Source organism: Struthio camelus, chromosome 7 (genome assembly GCF_040807025.1).
Source record: "Struthio camelus isolate bStrCam1 chromosome 7, bStrCam1.hap1, whole genome shotgun sequence".
NCBI classification, from domain to species: domain Eukaryota; kingdom Metazoa; phylum Chordata; class Aves; order Struthioniformes; family Struthionidae; genus Struthio; species Struthio camelus.
The window spans coordinates 35,134,814-35,154,308 of record NC_090948.1 but is presented as its reverse complement, the minus strand read 5'-3'; the positions used below and the strand labels follow the sequence as shown (position 1 = coordinate 35,154,308).

The window sequence follows — 19,495 nt, the reverse complement described above, 5'->3', positions numbered from 1 at the left end:
AAATCACTGATATAATATTGTTGTATTATAATTGAATTTTCAAATTAAAATAGCTTGGTTTTGATATTTCATGCATTAAGTATCTTTCAAATTCACTGGTGATGCCCATCCCTAAGAAGAGGCTGTAACACCAAACTCAAATGCGTTTTGGAAGCTGAAGGAGCTGATCCGTGGTTTGTCTTCACTGGTGCCTAGAAATGAGCAGAGGACCCATCATCCAAGATGTGTGAGAACCTGGAAGTCAGAGGAAGCAAACTACTTAGCTAGTTCTTCCTGATTCTGAAGGTGGTCTTCCTGTAAGCTAAGCCTCATAGCTTTAATGTAAGCATGAGTCAGTAGAGACTTAATCATTCACAATAATTTTTGCCAATTAATAAAACCAGTAGCAATTACTTACTGCTTTTATCATTTAAAATGTTCCATTATTTGTAGGCAAACTGTAAAAGTAATGCTGAACTTCTGATATTGGTGGACTTTTCTGAAAACTGACTGGAAGCAATGAGTCAAAAGGACTGCATGCCTTCAGCTTCCAGTTCTTTGTGTTATAATTTACACTTACTGTTGATGGCTTTCTGTTATTGTGCTCCACAGTAAATTGCATACTTTATTAAAAACATTTGCCTATTTAAAAAAAAAAAAGAAAAAGAATTCACAAAACGTTCTTGAGCTTTTACTAGATTTCTGCAGGAAGCTGGACAGGACGCTTTACCCACGAATTTCTTTTCTGTAGATTCACTAGTGGAGGCTAGATGGCAGTAAAGGAACGCTTTTTGTGGCTGCGGGATGGAACTTGCCTTGCGTGCTTGGAAAGTGGTGGTGTGTATGAACTGGTGAAGTCTCAACAGCATAGTTAATGTTTCTGTTTTCTCTTCTCTTTCTCTCCTCTCATCATGCTGTTGAATCTCAGACTTCTTATGCGTTCTTGATATCTGATTTTTAAAAAAAAATTTTTTTCTTAAGCAGTAAGCCTATCTTTCTTGAGATATAGTGGGTAATTTTGTAAACTAATACTTACTTTCTGTCTACTTGCAGTAAACCTAGGTAGAACATATAATGCCTCTCAATGTTTTCAACAATAACAAAGGCTTATTTAAGACTTTTATATCTGATAATTAAACATGAAATGTCTTGCATATTCAGAACAAAGATCTTGTTATATTTGTAGTCATGGCAACTCTCCTTATAGGGCATGAAAAAAAAGACGCAATACTTCTTTGGGTGTTGGGCTTAATTATCTCTAACGTGCCTTGCGATGTGCATTGTTTAAAATCACATTCTCCAGTGTTTGATATCCCACAGTGGTCTTTCCTTGTGGGGGCCAGGGAGGGTGGTCTGTTTGTTTTTTCTCTTCCCTATCTGATTTATGACTTTGTTTAGAGTTTTTTCTCTTTGGTCTATATTATGGTATGTGGCTCTTTTCCCCCTCCTTGATGCTCAATTGATATCATTCAATGTGAAACAAGTCTTTATCTTCTGTCTCAGCTTTCCTCCTTCACTTACCAGTTCTATTGAGTTCTTACTTAGCATCACCTTTTCTGAGACTTGTATTCAATTCATTTTATATATCTTTTCTCTGTCCCTATCTGGTGTGTTGCCAAATGCTGAAAATTACTTCTGGAAGTCTTTTCTTCTCCTCTCTCCTGTCGGCTTTGAATCCTATTTCTTTCTTCTGCAGTCGTCCCTTCCCTGCCCTCCAGATGACTGAGTTGCCCATGGGATCTGCTCAGTGTCTGCTTTTTAAAAGCAACTTCCTGCTTGCTTTCTTCCGAGTACCTGAAGCTATATTTTGTAAATTTCTGTACTAACTTCAAACAAACTCTTCACTTGACTCAAGTTTCTTGCAGAGGTTCCTTCCTTACTTCTCTCCCTTTACTCGTGCTTACCTTCTGCTTGTTGAAATTTTCTCCATGCGCTGCTTGTTTTCTTCCTTTTCTCCTCAAGTATCTTGTTTGTGGAAAAACCCACTCTTAATTTCAGGTGTCTCGCAAGAAGAAATGCAGCATGCACAACTGTATAGAAAATGAGTGTGAAAACATTTATGCAGTGCTGTGCATCTAAAATTGCTGATTTGTCAGAACTTCAAATACGCATAGGTTTCTATTTGCAATGGACCATTTCAAATGAGAAACAGGATCCTTCCTTTAGCAGAGCGTGAATCTTATAGTACGCTTTGACACTACAAAGATATGAGTCACTTTCATATAGGAAATAATATTTCTTTCCATTTCAAATATTAAAGTATAGAGAATTTTATAAACACAGCATATTTTTGTTCTTTATCTTCCAAAAATATATCAATTCACTGCAAAGATCCTTACTGTTTCAGGTGCGTGAGCCCTATAGGCAACAAAAGACGTTCTGTTTTGAAAGTACAACCACATGTTGATCGTAGAATTCAAATTTTGTGCCAGAAGCATCTGTCTGGGAGGTCTTATCAGTACTAAGATGCACGGACATGACTACTGATTCCTATTCCTAGAACGTAGTAGTAGGGTTCATCTGGAATGCTTTGTCTTAATACTTTTTTTATGATGGCTGTGGATCATACAAAGAGAAGCAATATGAATAATATAAGGGTGAAAAAATGGTATTGTTCATGTTTGATTTTTTTATGGGTATTTTTGCCATATTGGTAGGATTATTCATATATCATTTCCATAAAAATATTTGTGTACAGTATTGTTTGTAATGAAAATATGATCTAAGAGAAGTTATAGTGTTATAGCCAGAAGAAAAGGAGAAATCTAATGCATATCTCTGAGGAAAAGATTACTTGCCACATTTTCAGCTGATGCTTATCACCAAGATTTCCAACTGGGGAGTAGTGACTGCAAAAGCTTTAACTCTGCTCCTGCTTCAGGTTTTTGGAGTACTTGCCTTTCTGATGCGTCACATCTAACCCTCCTGTTTAGACAAAGCAAAAGCATGTAGGCTATGTTCAGTTTGACAGTAGGTATTTCTGATGGTCGAAGGAAATGTACGCAGGTTTTTCTTTACGAAACAGTAGTTTAAAAGCTCTCTCTTATGTCTTGGTGCTTTTCTGTTGTTTGAAACTAACTTTCTATGAATTGAAATTCCTATGAATTTACTTCTGTTTGAGTGTGTGTGTGTGGTAGGTACGTATGTGTGTGTGCGTGTGTGTACACACACATGCACACAATCTCCATGCTTTTTTATATTACCATTTCCCAGTAAATCCTAGAAGCTTGTGGCTAGCCTCTCATTCAGCCCTGTCTTACTTGCTTTGCAGAGCAGTCACACTTTGCTTTTCTGTTGGATCGCTGAGATGTGTATTGAGGCAGCATTGTGGCATTTTTCTTAACTTTCAAAATAATAACAGAAGAAGCTTTTCTTATTTGGTAACTTTTAAGCCTATTGGACTGGAAGAAATTTGTGACAAAAGGTCTGTTCAGCTATCTTATCCGAAGCTGTTTGAGTAACGTAATCTCAAAAGAACTTTATTTATTGCTAAGGATAGGATTGGGCGGTTTCTGAACCTGAATTTGTTGCAATAAAAAATACAAATAGTGGTACGGTGTACCACCATAGACCTGTTCTGAAGTGTCACCTTATGCATTGGAGGGATGTGTAAGATAATCTCTCCGTACAGTGGTGATTCTGTTCTTGTGATGCTGCCAACATGAAGAGTTCATTGCTGGGTGCATCAGCTGAAAAATCGGCTTGAAACCATCAGCTACTTCCTGGAGCCTTTACCATTGGCCTGGAAATTATTAGGCTTCCTGTCCCAGTGCCGTCCCTTGCATCATCTGTTGTTTCAAGAGTCTTTTTTTAAGAGGACTTACTTTATGGTTATTCTTTCCTCCTATATGATAATATTTGGCAAAATGAATGTTGCTGCTATTGCCATGGCATTAGGCTCATGTTAAACATGGTAGTGTAGCTTTGTTGCCGTGGTAGTGTAGAGGCCAAAGGGTTTTTTAATAAGGTTTCTTTGGCAGTAGAAAAAGAACGTGGGTGACTTCTGGCCAAGGTATTTGACTGACTTTGTGGAATGTGAGGACGCCTACCCTGCTTTAAGTGATGTAGTGACTTTGACAGCTGCTTTTCTAAGTTTTCAAAGAATGTTGTAATACTAACAGAAATGCTGTTTTTTCTAAGACTTGTTTTTGCATGTAAAATCATATTTTTAAAACGTTTTTGTTTCTCACCATAGTAACTATCTAAAAGGCCTCTAACAGTAATTCTGGTATTTTGGAGACTCTTAGGTCCAATAGAATTCTTTCGGGAGGGCGGCTTATTTATGTTTATTTATTACTGTCGGAATGGTTTAAATGCCATTTTGTAAGCCATCTCTTAAAATGTTGTGATTAGTGGATTAGTTTTTCAGTGGCTTTTAAGTTTGATACTCATGCCAAGCTTTGTGAGCTGGGATCCCTGTTCCAGAGAACTGTCAGACAAATCTAAATGTCAAGCTTTCTCTTCCAGGATGTGTATATGAGAACTTTGCAATGTGAAAACTGTAGAAAAAAGTTTACGCAGACAAATGAAATTGCTTCTTTTTCAGCAGTTTCCAAGAAACTGTTTACTATCTTACTGAAACGTTCAAATGAGCTTGAGGCAGGCATAGAGAATTTTAGCCTAATGGACTGTAAGGATTGACAAAGTTATGGGTAACTAAATCACTTTTAAATACTGGAAGTCATTAAATGCTGGTCCTTGCTAATGTTTCCTATAATGCTTTGTCATCAAAAGGAATATTGCGTGGCGCTGTAAGAATAACTAAATACAAGCCTGAAGTCTGATTCTAACCTACTGGCGGTTTGTTTGTACAAAGAGATTAAAGTATAACTAGATAAACAGAACATGCTGTAAGAGATGTTGTAATCCAACAGAGAGATCTGTAATTGCTATTGTGTTAATTCTTTTAAGTAAACAACTTTGAAAGTACCTATTGGAACTAGTCTAGCATGTTTACCTATCATAAACCTACCCTATCTAATCGGCTTTAACACTAAACTTTTTACTAAATGAGGTTAATATCAGATAAAGGTTTTATAAATGTGTTGTCAGTAACCTGGGAATGTAGCAGATGAATATTAATATCAGAGAGACATAGCAGACAGTTATTTTGATACTGATGCTGTAGATGACATGTGACATCTTTTGCTGTAATATTGGAATGTTGCTCATCTAAATGCTATGAAATGTTGAGTTTTTAGAAGTACTTTCTATATAGTTTCATTTTCCTCCAAAAGTGGAATATCCTCCCCTTTAATGTTTTTTGCTGCTTGAAGTTTTTTAAGAAGTTAGTCTTTTGTGTTAAATGATCTATATGTAAATGCTCTTGTATGCTCTTTTTGAGCAAGAAAATAGAACAAAAATTTGGGCATGTAGGCTTCAGAAATCAGAGTATACAGCAAATCAAGCTGAAGACGTTTGTATGCACTTTCAATTTAAGTAACCGCTATGGAATACTTAAATTACATGTGAGCAATCACTTCCATTTTCCACCTTTATTTTTCAGGAGTGTGTGATTATTGTTGGAAGCAAGCCTTAACTCAGTAAATCAGTAATAAAAATCATTAACTACTTTCCTTTAACAACCTAATTTCTAAAGGTAGAAAATATGAATGACATCTGAGACCGTGACCCGTGGAAAAAGGTAAAATATTATTCCTATTATTCACTAAAAGTTCATGGCCACCCCGACGCGATTGCTTTTCAAGCAAGGTAAAACCTTAGGTGGAAAGCAGAAGGGAAAATGCTAAGAGGTGTTTTGAGCTCAAGGGCTTTTCAATTCAGTGAACACTTTCCAGAATGATTTGATTGAGGGTGGCTTATCTGGGATTGTTTTGTGTTTCGGCGCTGACCCCAGCCCCTGAATTCCTTCCTTTTTTTTTTTATTCCAGTATAATATACATTGCTTTATAAGTTTCCACAGCTACACATCTTTTGCATTTAATTAAAAGGAGATGTAGACACCTATCTTTTTTCTAATTTGGGCACATTGTAATTTATTGTATATCGGGCACAATGTAATTTATTGTGAGTTGTGTTATGTCCTTACTTCAAGAAGTGGGAAAGCTCGTAGACCTAGGCAAGGGGCCTGATCAACTGTTAAGCTGAGTTGAACTAACATGGTGAACTATAAAAACAGTGCACCTGAGTGGAAAAGAGAGCTTACGTACATTGCATGAGGAATTTTTTTAGGAAAAGAACTTTTTGAAAGAACAGTTTGCTACTCCAGGGTATTATGGTGGATGGGACACGAATTTATGTAGAACTTTAAACTCTTTCAGCTTCAGCAAAGACAGCTGCTGCACAGCGCCTCTGATCTTCAAGGTCTTGCTCTTAAGGACTTAATATTGTCACACCTCTTGAGAAAGAGATGCTGAACTATACACATCCGACAAACTGGGCAAACAAGCTGTTGTGGGTGAGCTGTTGGTGTGTGTTTAGTTAACCTTTGATAAAACATACCACCTGAGGGCAATCACTACAGAAGGAGCTTACAGAGCACTGATGTGAACTGGCTAAAACTGTTGTTTGCCGACCTGTACCCTTTCCTCCTTATTCAGTCCTTTCCTATCTCCTTACACAGCTTGAAAATTCACTGCTATTGCGGTTCTAAATTTATTCAGTTCTTATTCCAGTAGTAATGGCGCATCATTCTCACTTACTGCAACGTAATAGGAAAAACATTGAGTCAGCAAAGCACTGCATGTGTTTAGTTGAAAGCCTTTCTGGAGGGAGAGCTTGGGGGCCGGATTGTAGTTTGATTTGGGATTTCATAGTCCCAAACTTCATCTCTTTCTAGGTTGTACCATCTTGAAAAATCTAGTGCTAAATCAGCCCTAGGAAGTTATGTGCCGCTTGAAGATGCGTTGTTCCTTTCAACTAAAAAAATAAAATAGGATTCATCTCTTGCTGTAGCCTTTAATAACAAACTGCCAAAACATGTAATATTCTGTAGGGTTGTGGCTGCCCTCTTGAAGAATTTCTCACTTCCTGTTCTGTTTGACGTCGTTGCCCAGAGCAGCTTAATGATTTTAACAGCTCTTAGGTACACACGTTATTAGCAATGTCACTGCCATGTAGTTAACTTTAGTTCTTTATATGGTAATAAAAATAGTAGCTGAAGTTTGTAAATACAGTTTTTACATGTACTAATGTTGTGTTAACAAAACTTCCAGTTTCTTGCAGCTGTTTCAGGACAGTGTTGATAACATCTGCTTTCATATTACCTGTTTCCCAAGTATATAGCAGCAGGAAAATACAGTGAAGTAAATTCATGTGTGGCCCAGCCCTTGCAAAGAGTTCATATTCAGAGTTATGTTCTCTAGCATGGAGTTTGTCTCAGTGTGGTTCAAGAATATGTGATTAGGGACACCTAATGAAGTGTGCTGTTGGCAGAAATATGTTTGGCATCTCAGATGCTGACCCTGCTCTGACACCATTAGGCTTCTGAAGTTCTCATACAGAGATAATAAAGCGGCTTATCTAGGTTTATTAGTTATCACTCCTGACATACATTGTGTTTTTATGCTGTGGGGTTTTTTAACACTTCTGCACTGTAAGGGCAAATGTTTCTAACTTTCTTATGTGTTTCTGGACACTTGTAACTTAATATTTATGTTCATTAACTTTCCCCAAGAGAGAGAAAATGCTTGTTCATACTAATTTTGAAGTTGTAAGCATGGGATAAAAATAATTTATTGACTAACAAACTGAATTTTCCTCTCAAATGTACTTGTGTTTTGCAGAATTGTTTAAAAAAATGGAAATTTTTAAAAAATCTTTGCGTTCCTGGAAAAACTTAAATTAATTGCAACAAAAAGTAGTGAATATTTGCATTCTGTTTATTCTCCTCAGTGCTAAATCCACGTTTTCTTTAAACAGCTTCAATTTCTCTGAAAGCTTTTCCATGATTGTGATAATACAGGTTCCCTAGTTAGGTAAAATGCTATACATAGTAATATTGTTCAGTTAGGATTTTTAAATGTAGGCAAAACAGGTAGTTCTATCGCAGTTTTTCCACCATTCCGTGTTGCTAATGCCTTACAAAAAAAAGTAGATGTTAACTATTTTCATCTCATTCTCTATCCGCAAGTCAACAGGCTTCCCCTGCAGAAATGTAAAATATAATGTTCTGTGTTACGTAACAATCTTAAAATATGCCTGGCTTTTTCCTCCATTTGTAATCAAATACAGTAGTTCTTTGTCTGTTTGTGAACAGCGTAGGAAGGATGTACAAGACTGCTGAAGAACAATTGGCTCAGCACCTTAGAGACAGGCTTGTTAAACTTCCTTTCTCCATCTCTGACAAAGCAAATCTAACAGATGCTTAACCTGTAAAGGCATAGTTTTGCAAGTGAACATGGTTTTACTGTGTATTGATGGTCTGCATGCAAGCGTTCAATCAGGTATTTACTGGTCAGTTTATTATCCAGTGAGAAATAAATAATGAAACAGTTATTTTACTTAATATTTGGTAACTTTTTCAATAATGGTCCCATGAGTCATCTTTAGATGTGGCTGTTAAGCCTAAATAAATCTGTATTTCTACTCTTGGAAAAGAGGCAGATATGAAATGCCTGAATCAAATAGACTTTAAAGCTGTGGCTGTTTTCTGGGATTTGGAAAAATAGAGCTGAAGAATTTTAGAGCTGCATAACCGTTAATGATTTTTCTTAGACATGAGATGTGCTTTGTGTTGTACATTATAATCACTTTGGTATTAATAAATTTAGCTTTCCTTGAACAATCAAGTAAAAAGGGCTCTGGGTTCTCTGGTGGAAGGACTGCACTTTTTTGCCTGCCGTGGCATTTCAGTAGTATGGCAGCAGCAGCGTCTGGCTGCTCAGTAAGCTGAGTGTTGTATAGTCCTGTCCCCAGCGTTGTTCTGCTCTGGGTGTTTTGGAGGGATGGACAGTCAGCTTCTGTCGCCTTACCGCTAATTTGACTTTCGCCACGCTGCAGTTACATTTTTCTTTATATCAGACTGAGTGTGTTTATTGAATGGACTATATATCCCATTAGTACAAACTCTTTGTTGCATTTTTCTTGTACAATTAGCATAGCTAGGCAACATGACGTTTTTCTTGTAATTTTAGAAACAGCTCTATATAGTCAAAAATACAAAAGGTAGCAGAGCTTAGCAGTGATAGCTGCATATTTTTGTTTTGTTGTCCAAAAAAGCTGTTGGAAAGACTTAAGTTCTCATTAAAACCTTGGGAGTATTGCAGTTTCAGCTGGCTGACAAAACATGTGAAAAGATTGTAGGTGTTCATTTGCAGGTGTTCATTTGCTGCTGTTCCAGACCAAAGCTGCCTGAGCAGCAAGAAACATGTTCAGGTGCTATTTCCCAGCTCATTAAAAAGCCATGTGTTGTTTCTTACTAAAGTAGAAGATGCCTTTGGTAACATATTTAAAAGAATATAGAGGCGTCACCCTTCTTGATTATGAAGTGATTCTAAAACAGAAAAACAATTTGGAGGAATAATATGTAACGCGGGGTTCAGCGCAGTAAAGGAGAAGGGAAGAAAAAACCTCCAGCAGCTTTAAGCTGACTGAGAAGATTTAAACATCCTTTCAACAGTCTTGCTCCATTTCATGTCCCTATATCAAAGATGAAGAGATCAGTCATTTTCCATGAATATTTGTCTTAAGTTTAAAAAAAAAAAAAAGTAGTCATTTGAGGTAAGTATATGCAACAGGTCTGGCTTAAGTTATTTGCATGCTCAAGTATAGCAACAGAGTAGGTCGCGTTACGAAGATACTGTCCAATCATTTGGATTTAGCAGGAATGTGCTAGGGGCGTAAAGCAGTGAATTGGGTTTTCCCCTGAAAGTTTCAATAGGAGAAAACACGTTAATACAATTAATCACTTAACTATACTTTGCTATTGGATCTTGTGCCTTTTTGTTAGAGGAATGTGCCAATGACTGAGAAAATTTGCAAGTGTTCCTGATTGTGAAAGCTTGTCCGTGTTAGATTGAATGGCGTTACACTCTTGTAACGATATACAAGAATAAAAAAACTTTTATCCATATCAAGAAGAGGTGCATAAAACAGAATTCTCTGCTGCTGGCATTGCCTTTAGCTTTAAAAAAGTAAAGGTACAGTTCTGCTCAATAATTTATTGGCAAAATAATCTTCCCTGTGCTTTATCTTGCTATATTAAAGGAAGCAGTTCAGAAAAAGTCAGTCAGTCTTTAAAACCCTCCATTGCTTGCTAAGCTTTTGGTAAAGAGGTGGTGTGAATGGTACAGTACTAGCTCTCTAGCTTTATCCTCGCAGTGGGAACTAGGGTGGAGATCGAGATGCAGTTGAGTGTTGGTTTTGAAGAGGGTGATGTGGTATAGTGAAGCTCATCAGCGTGTTGATCTGGACACAATAATTTGGTAGTCAAGTTGGAACGTCACCTTTGCTGGCCAGTAACTCATCAATAACTATTTCAGGTCAGGTATCCTGTGTCTCTGAAGCTTTACGCTACTTAACCTACTTTCTTGTTTAAGGGAAGATACAGTATTCCTTGCCTGCTGATGTTTAGGACTCAGGTGCTTGCCTGGCTGAAAGAAAGACTAATATAAAATATGTTGCAACGGGCACTGTTCCTGAGCTTCTAGCCAGAAGTGTCAGTCTGCATACATTTCTTTACTCATAATCTAGTATTTCTTTCATTGTGTCCTACTTGAATGATTTTTTTTAATAATATTTTTGTGTTGTGTGAGTGCACGTTTGTAAAGGGAAGGAGGAATGTTAGCCTGGTACCTGTAGTTCTATTTACTTTCAGTTTCATTGCTCAACCTCAGGCTTTGGGAGTGCGGAGTAGATGAATTTTGAATTAACGATGTGTCAGCATCCTGAAAAACTATATTCATTATGGTTGACTAGTTTATCACTTTGTGGCTATCTACATGAATTTAAAGGAGATGGTTTCAAGTAGGGTTGATTCCCTCATTAAAAGAGGGGAGGTTGCTGACAATGTTGGTTATATATACAGTGGAAATGCACCAAAGTTTTGAAATAAACTTCTTTATGGCAGTAGAGTTACTGTGAAAGTTGCTTTCTCTCACGTTTTCTTTCTTGTAGGATATCTTGAATAATCTTGATTCGTGTGATCTTGATGATGATGATCTCATGCTTGATGTGGACCTACCTGAGGACCCACCTCATGACAATGGTTAGTAAATCAGTCAAGCAATTTTACATTGTGAAATTGTAATATGGGCTTAAGAGGTTTTTGAATGTCACAGTTTTGACTTCAGCTTTAATAGCAGATGTGCTCTTCCCCCCTCCGAGAAAAAATTATTTTATGTTTCGGGTAACAGCTCTTCCTTTTCTGAAACGCAGGAAATTTAACATTCCTGTGTCCCCACTTGCAGCTCTTAAATTTGAAAAGTTCTTAACAAAAGTTAAAAATTTTATAGCCTTTTATAAAAATGTTACCTTGTTATGGACTGTATTTGTTTCCTTAAGCTATTTTAGTAGGATAAATTTCCTCAAGTTCTTAATTAGTCCTTCAATGTCATGCTTCAGCTATATTTGAAAAAGTTCACGGGGAGAAAAAAGACTTTTCAGCTGTGGTGAATCATAAAATAATTCTTCTTGAGAGAGTTGATTTTCTTCTATTAAATTGCAACCATCTCCTAATTTATTTTATACCATTCAGGGTAACAAGAGCCTTCATTTTTAAGACACTGTTTTTCAGGATGTTTTCTGTACGCTCTCTCTGTCGTTGAGAATGCTGGCGTACTTTATGTAGGGAGGATGATAGCACACAGTTGCCAATAAAATGGTACAAATCCAGACTAGATTGAGCCAGGTAAGGAAATTTATTGCCAGGCTTTTTCAAATCCTAGCCTGAAAAAGCTTCAGGGTCGTTTGCTTTTGGTCATTTCCAACCTCCTCATAGGAGTTGTCGCTGGCTCGTGAGTATGGGTGTATTAGCTTTCCTTCCAAGTTCCTTTTAGTTGGAAAGGCTGCTATAGTCTTCAAATAAATAGAAACATCACATATATACCACTGCAGTGCCTCACGCTGTACGAATAGGCTCTGAATGGAAAAAGAGGCTTTTCTTATTCTGTGTACTCCTCAGCTACCTGGGGACATTTGAGGATATTCAGCTTCGAGTTTTTGAGGTGAAGACTTCTATATGTATGTTAGCTCTGAAGCAGAGTTAACAATAAATCAATACATAGTCTCCCATCCCCCCAAATGGTGGCAAATTGTATTTTTAAAAGTGTATATATAGGAAGTGCAGTATTTAGTCTTCTAAATCTCAGAATAAACTTTCCCAAGTGCTTGTATAAAAGGCACATTTTATGGCAGTTACTGCTATGCCATTATCATCTTCTAAGCCCAGATGGATATATACAGATTATTTATTTTGCTGGAATGGGTAACATGCCATCCCTAGATGTTTGCTCACAATACAGATGGATTTGCACCTAAGTATTTTTACAGTAATGGTAATTGATATCCGACTTGAAAAACTAAGAAGCAATTTGAAAGAGTTGGTCAAGTTCTTGCTACAAGTCGTCTTGCTTATGAAACATACAGTGCATATACAGCAGCAATTCCGTTTCAGCTTATTATTCTAAAAACTATTCAAAATACAGAACCTTACTATGCTTGCATATTAACCTTATATATAGCCATTATAACCTTTGCAAAAGGTTAATGTATTTTAATATATATTATCTAGATACGGGTGAAATATTTTTTACTTCATTGCTTTATTAATTGCATCAATATAGCAAATTTAAATCTGTACTCTGTTTAAAAACAAAACAAAACTAAGTTTCAGGACTGTTTTATGTGGCTGGAATCTGTCTTGTGACTATTACAACCTGTGCTGTTTCAGCTAGTTGCTCAGGAGGAGAGACTGTTACTGATTGGGATCAATATTAGCCCATTGCTGCTATTTTTGCCATTTTAAAAAAGTTGGATTTCCATGTAGAATTAATTTGGCATGAATGGGTATCATTTCTTGCTTGTTTTGAAAACACTGTCCTTAGAGCAAAATGGGTCTGAAAAGAGGAATCCAAAAATTATCATGCTCTTCCTTAAATAAAAGTGACCTCCTGAAAAACCGAAATTCATTATTTTGCTGATGCTCATATGTCTTTACTCCAAGTGTCTTGATTTCATTAGCCAAAGCTGAAAATCATAATAATGAAACTATTCGTAAGTTTCCTGAGGGTTTATTTTGAATTGAAATCATGCATTATGAGCTGTAGGAGGATGTTTCTAAAGGAAAATACATCTTTTGCAACTTTAAGTGACCAGCTTATTTTCTTACTAGTTCTTTGAACTATTTGATACAAATTGAATTCTAGACGTGAGTATTTGTTATAATAATATTTAACAGCACTGTTTGCCAGCAGTTAGTTCACAATTACGTGTAATTTAACTGACGTCAACCTTAAAGTACTTCGCAGGTCTGCAGAAACTTTCTTTGTTTCACTCTGGAGTCTGGGATGCCGTTTGGACACTATTTATAGAAACGGTTCTAGCTCAACAAGTATGTACGCAGCGAGTGAGGATGGCAGTTTTAAATCACAGGGTGAAACTGGGCTCGCTTCCCAACACCACGCAGGCTGGGAACGGAGCAGGAAGGAAGGCCTGTTTATGAGCGTCTTGTGTGCAGCTATGCCCGAGTAGGCAGCCGAATAAAACAATGTTCTCTTGTGTAAAGCTATTCTCCTAGCAGAGGACTGACAATGTGAGGAAAAGCTCTTTGGGTAAGTGAAGGGGAAGGTGCAGTGGCAGAATCGTAGGTCATAACTTTACGTGTTTCGCTGTGTCTAACTGCACGGCTAGCAGTTTTGGCTTTGTTTCTGGTGGTTTACGATCTGTTGCCAAATATAAATTCCACAAACTAAAATGAACAAAAGCTGTTTTGCTTCTTAGAAGTCCAGAGTCTTAAAGAGATTATTTTATTTGTTTTAAATCATGCCTACAGTCTGGGTAAATAAAGATTAAACTTCTCTGAAGTTGAAAAAGGTCAGATGAATGGGATGAGAGAGATATATATATATATATATGTGTGTGTGTGTGTATAAATATATGTATTTTAAGTATTGAAACTTCTCTCTCTCTCTCTCTCTCTCTCTCTCTCTCTCTCTCTCTCTCTCTCTCTCTCTCTCTCTCTCTTTTTTTTTTTAGCATGCAGTACTGGCCTTTTTCTAAAATGTCACCTTTCAGTGTTTGTGTGCTGTTAACTTTCCAAAGGCCTGAGGATACTATCAGTAAAGGAGACAGGAAAAATAACTTTTTTTTTCCTCTCCCTTCCTTCCCCATAGCCTTACAATTTCCAGGTGATTTTTCTAGTAAATGCTGTAAAGACTAAATTCTGTAGTTTCTGCCACAGGTTACTCGTATGCTTATAACTTCAATTTCTGTATGCTAGTAAAAAAGGGAGATCATTACAGCAGTCGTCTTGTGAGTTCTGCAGTGCTTACTTTTTGGTCAGTTAAAATAAAAAGAAACTAGACTTTACATTGCACCTGTCACCGGCTCACAACAAGTATTTGATTTACATGATATTGAGAATGAATTTGAGAATAATTTTTTTTTCTTTTCACTTTATGGTCTGTGTAGAGGAATGTGAAAATATGAGCCGTTATGACAGGCAGGACAGAAATGCTAGGCAACATCTGCCGGAAGGATTCTGGAAAAGAGCACCCCAGCCACGATGGAATACGCAGGATCACTATCATCTTGGCAATACTGATCACTATGCGCATGGTAAAAATGATTTGAACAGGTAAGAACCTGTTATCTCTTTTTTTCCAAGAAGTTAAAAATTAAATACTGTATTAAGAAATTTCTTTTCCACTGAAGGGCCTCAGGTGATACTGAATACAAGATGCTTGCAGAATAGTTGTATGCTTATAAATAGCATGTCCGAGTAGGAGAATCATTGACATGTATAACAATTTTGGGGGAGGCTACTCCTGATTTCTGCCAAGGGTTTTTAACTGAAATGTGTGGTTTTTTTATCTCAAGCTGGAAGTAACGTGAAAGCGTGTTTGCTACCTTTGTTTATATGGTACTACAAATGCTTGCTTAAACTGCTGTATGTGTTCCAAGCAGAAATGTTACACTGATTATCACTTGTATGTTGTAGGCTCAGATAGGTTTTTACTTACTAATTTGTTTTTAAATTACATACAATGGTGTAATTTTTATAGGCTAACTTAAAGGACAGAGCTTATAAAAGTCCAGAGGAGCAAACTGGTTTTTGGGGTACTAGAGTTGTTCGTCTGTGAGAGATTTCGTGCAAGTGGGAAGAAAGGCCCAACAATTTTCTGATATGATATTGGCATTTTGTGGTGGGTTTTTTTTCCCTTCGCTGTATCCCACAATGTATGAGTATAGCCCATGTTACATAACACTTTTAATACTTTAATAAATGCTCTCTAGCTCTATTTTGTCATCTCTGTTTGTTCTTCCAGGGGATCAAACTGCCTAGAATCTCCCGTTGGTCACTTTGAAAGCTATGGAGCACCAAATTTTTACCAGGCTCCTAGACAGCTGGTGGGCTTACCGGAGAATACTGTGATGCTTGACGAAATGACACTTCGGCACATGGTCCAAGACTGCACAGCTGTAAAAACTCAGTTATTGAAACTGAAAAGATTACTGCACCAGGTGAGCTGTTATAAATGGAACAAAAGCAGGGAAGCGTATGGGAGAGCAGACCGTAAATGGGCTGGTCTTCTGTTTGGCCTTACAGTGCTGTCATCGTTTTCTTCATACATTGAATTACAGTGTTTAAGAAAGTCTCTTTATTTTATTGCTATTTAAAATAATACTTTTTACTTTTTAAGCACTTTACTGACTGCAAAAATATTAAGCATTATTCTGCAAATATTATTGTTCCGCTTCTCTGGAGTGAGAAAGGTAATTTTCAAAAAACAAAAAACCCATGATGAGTGGATGTGAGGCAGGCTTTTAATTAAAGAGATCCTAAAAAGCTGAAGGTAAAAAAAATATTTTTTTTTTGATCACATTGAGTAAACTTTCCTTCAGCCTTTTGTCAATGTTTTACTTTCCACGTTCTTTTCACCTTTTCTGTGCGTTTTCCACAAGGAGCTTAGCAAATCCTGACAGGTCAGTCTCTTACTGCAAGTGCTAAAGTTAAACCTTTTTAGCATACAAAAGCAGTGCATTGTCATACACTTTTAAGGAGCTTTTAACATTTGGCCTCAAAACTTGGCAAATTGTGGGAGTTGGTAAGCCACAGGCTGATTCTGCAAAAGTACAAATTTTCAGCTACGATAATTCCTTTCCTTCCTTTTTTTAAAAAAAAAAAAAAAAAGTCCATGAGACCTTTTCCTTGGAGATATATATAGGTTAGTATTGAAAAATCTGTGTGATGTTGTGCTTAATGTTATAATTAATGCTGTTCTTTCCTAGCAGCACAACACAAGGGAAGTAAGTTCATGCCCTGAAAGTAAGATGCTAAAACAAAACGTAACAGAACAAGTAAATCAACCTTGTAACTAATTCAAGGATGTGGCTGTGCTTTTGAGAAACGTACACGTTTACTAAACTGTTGCGAAGTTCCTGTGGTAATAGAGAACACTGGAGATTGTATTTCTGCTTTTGTGTGGGGAAAATACATTGTGTAAAACATAAGGTAGTGCCAGAGAGGGAAGACGTGTTCTTGGAGCGTGACATCTGAGCAGTGAACTACGTAAGCTGCATAAACTGTGCCTTGCAGCAGCCTCAGGCGCGTGTGGTTAGTACACGAGATAGCAGGGCACGTTTTAGCTGGAGGTCTTAATGGCTTTAGCACAAGCACAATTAAACAAACAGTGATCTGCGTACTTGTAGTTCACTGTGTAAAGCTGTACCTGTTACACCGAACTGCTTGTGGTCCTGCAGAAGACTTTATTTTCAGCCTTGGTTTAGATTATAGTAGCTGGACTTTTCTAAAAAGTAACTCAAGACAAGCTCTGCCTCAAGTAGCTAAGATGAGGTTTCTTTTCCAAAAAAGAAAAAAACAAACTACAGACAAGACAACCTTTTTTCTTAATATGTATGTTCTTCAGAATTTGCTGCTTCTGTTTTGTGACAAAAGCTTCGTTTTCCTCTCTTCTACAAGTGTTATTCTTTCCTTCAAACTTTGTCAAGCATAGTTCTCTGTATTTTCCTGACCTAAGGTCCCCTCTCTGAACTTGCTGCTTCCAGGCTCCATCACTGCACTTCTGATTGTTTATTCTAGTCTCCTGTGTGTTATCCAGTCTTTTAATCAAAAAATATAAATAGTAATAAAAGACTAAATAAAACCGTTACAAATGGGAAAATTTTAGACCCTTGCTACCTTTGTTTACTAAACAATTTGAGTGAAATATTTTTTCATTATTTTTACATATTAATTTTCCCTGAAAATACTGGGTTTTATACTAATAGAAATGAGTCAAAATATTACAGTTCTTTTCTTCTTAATTCTGAAGAAATACAATTTTGAAAACAGCTGCGTGAACTTGAGCAGTCTGAATACTGAACTGGTACTTGATGTCAGTATCTAGGTCATATGAGAGGCCTTTTCTTTCAAAGTGTATAAAAGCAAGATTCAAAATCAGAGCTCCTTTCGAACACTAGCTGTAGCAAAAGAAGCAAAAGTTCTTGTATTTGCTTCTCCCATATTATATATTCAAATGTTTTCATACCTTTTTTCAGTGATGATTTTTAGCAATGTTGTTCTTTAATTTAGGTGGAAGTAATAGTTGTAGAGTCAGTTATGCGCTCTCACAGGAACAGTTAGTTTTATTAGGAAATAAGTAGGAATTATACTTAAAATTGTGTATGATTATCTAATCAACTGTGACGTGACCTACTGCGGAGCGAGCGTAGCACATAGGGTATGCGAAGTGGGCCCCTAGGGAGGCTTGATGTGCTACGCTGCATTCGTAGCTCACGTAACCGCATCTGAACTACCATGCGCTTTACGAGCAGCATAGCTGCATCAGCAGGGGCCTTCCTGCCTCTTCCTCAATTAGCTCCTTAAACTAGCTGCTCTAGGTTGAGACTACGGTGCTAGTATGTTAGAATATCTTTATTTAAACAAGGACGGTAGTATGTCTGACGTCCTGGAGCCACCGATCTAGGCATCGTGATCCAGCCCATCCTCTTTAACCTCCTCTCAAGACCGGCAGCAGTGCTTCCCACCCTGTCTTATCTCAAATAGGCACTTGATGACGTTTTAACAAGAACTGAAGCATGGAGGAGTTAACAGAACTGTGAGATCCTTGAAGCCCTTTTCTGTGGGGAGGAAAGGTTTATGAAACTTATTTCTTTTCAAATCAGGTTTCATAAATAGACAAGAAATTCTATTTTTCAAGCACAGATCTTCAATGTAACATACCAGGTATGACTGTCACAGATCTCTGTGAAGAGATATAAACAGAAGGATGAAAGCTGTAGCACAAAGTGGTCAACTGTATCAACATATTGTTACTGAGACATAAGGCTCATGAGTGACTCGAGTACCTTCCTTTTAAATAAGTGGCTGTGTTCATTGTCGTCTTACCTTTTTGTGTCTGCTGAGATCTTTGAGCGATGATTTGCCTTCGGTATAAAAGGCCTGAAGACAAGGCAGATGCAGATTAAATATAAAAAGGAATATGAAGATTTCTGTTTCTTGTGAATTAAGTTGTATAAATTGCAACTGTGGTTGTTCCTTTGTTTTTTTTTTTTTTTTAAATTGCCCAGGAAATAGTTTACCTCATTGCCTTTGCTGTGCTGGATTTGGCTATTGCAAATCTGAGTCAGCAGCTAAATGTTTGACTCTCCCTGGGTGCCCATTTTAAAAAGAAAAAAGGTGTTTTTTTGGTTTGTTTGTTCTTGGAAGCTGCACTTTATTAGGAATTTTATGACTTCTGAACTTCATTTGCATAGTTGTGAGCTAATGATTCTTCCAAGATTTTAATTTTAATCATTTTTAAGAATTTAGTAACTTTTAATAGTATAGTCAGAAGCCCTTTCGAGTGCTGGCAATAAATACACACTTCTGTTGTGTAATTAAAAGGTTCACAAAGTGAAAGCTTCTCTCTTAAAATGATGTTTAGTGACTTGCCTAATATTGCATATCTCCATGGCAGCCTCAAATTATGCTTATGTGGTGTCTGGATTTTAAGAAGCTTTCCAATGGATTTTGCTTCACCTTGAGAAGGAAGCCAGTAGTTCCTGGTAACTTTATTAAGCTTTGACCATTGTTCTCGGAAATAAATTCCTAGCTGAAACATCCCTCTGTCATAGAAGCCTTGTTAGCACTTTCCTGGTACAACCAAAAATTTGGAGAGATTGAGGAAGTGCGTAATTTCCTGGAGCCAGTCTATACTTGCCTTTAGAGCGTAAGTATTTTGAAACTGTAAGATATTCTAAGGAAGACGTTTATATAAAAACCCATTGTGGAGCACTGGTAACATCTGCTGGTTAACGCTGTGGGCGCGGGCTGCGGGCTGGGAGCTCGGGCTGAGCGGGAGCAGTTCTGCTAACTGCTGAGAAAAGGCAAAAG

General features: G+C 37.1%; 1 protein-coding gene across 8 annotated transcripts in view; it reads left to right on the top strand.

The window, feature by feature from the left end:
- Nucleotides 1-19,495, top strand: part of CCSER2 (coiled-coil serine rich protein 2) — an 83,935-nt gene that overhangs the window by 32,076 nt on the left and 32,364 nt on the right. For all 8 annotated transcript variants that reach the window (XM_068950720.1, XM_068950718.1, XM_068950722.1 and 5 more), the window contains 3 exons: nucleotides 11,056-11,146; nucleotides 14,569-14,734; nucleotides 15,426-15,621. In XM_068950720.1, coding sequence (XP_068806821.1) covers nucleotides 11,056-11,146; nucleotides 14,569-14,734; nucleotides 15,426-15,621 — 453 coding nt within the window. The remainder of the gene's footprint in view (nucleotides 1-11,055; nucleotides 11,147-14,568; nucleotides 14,735-15,425; nucleotides 15,622-19,495) is intronic.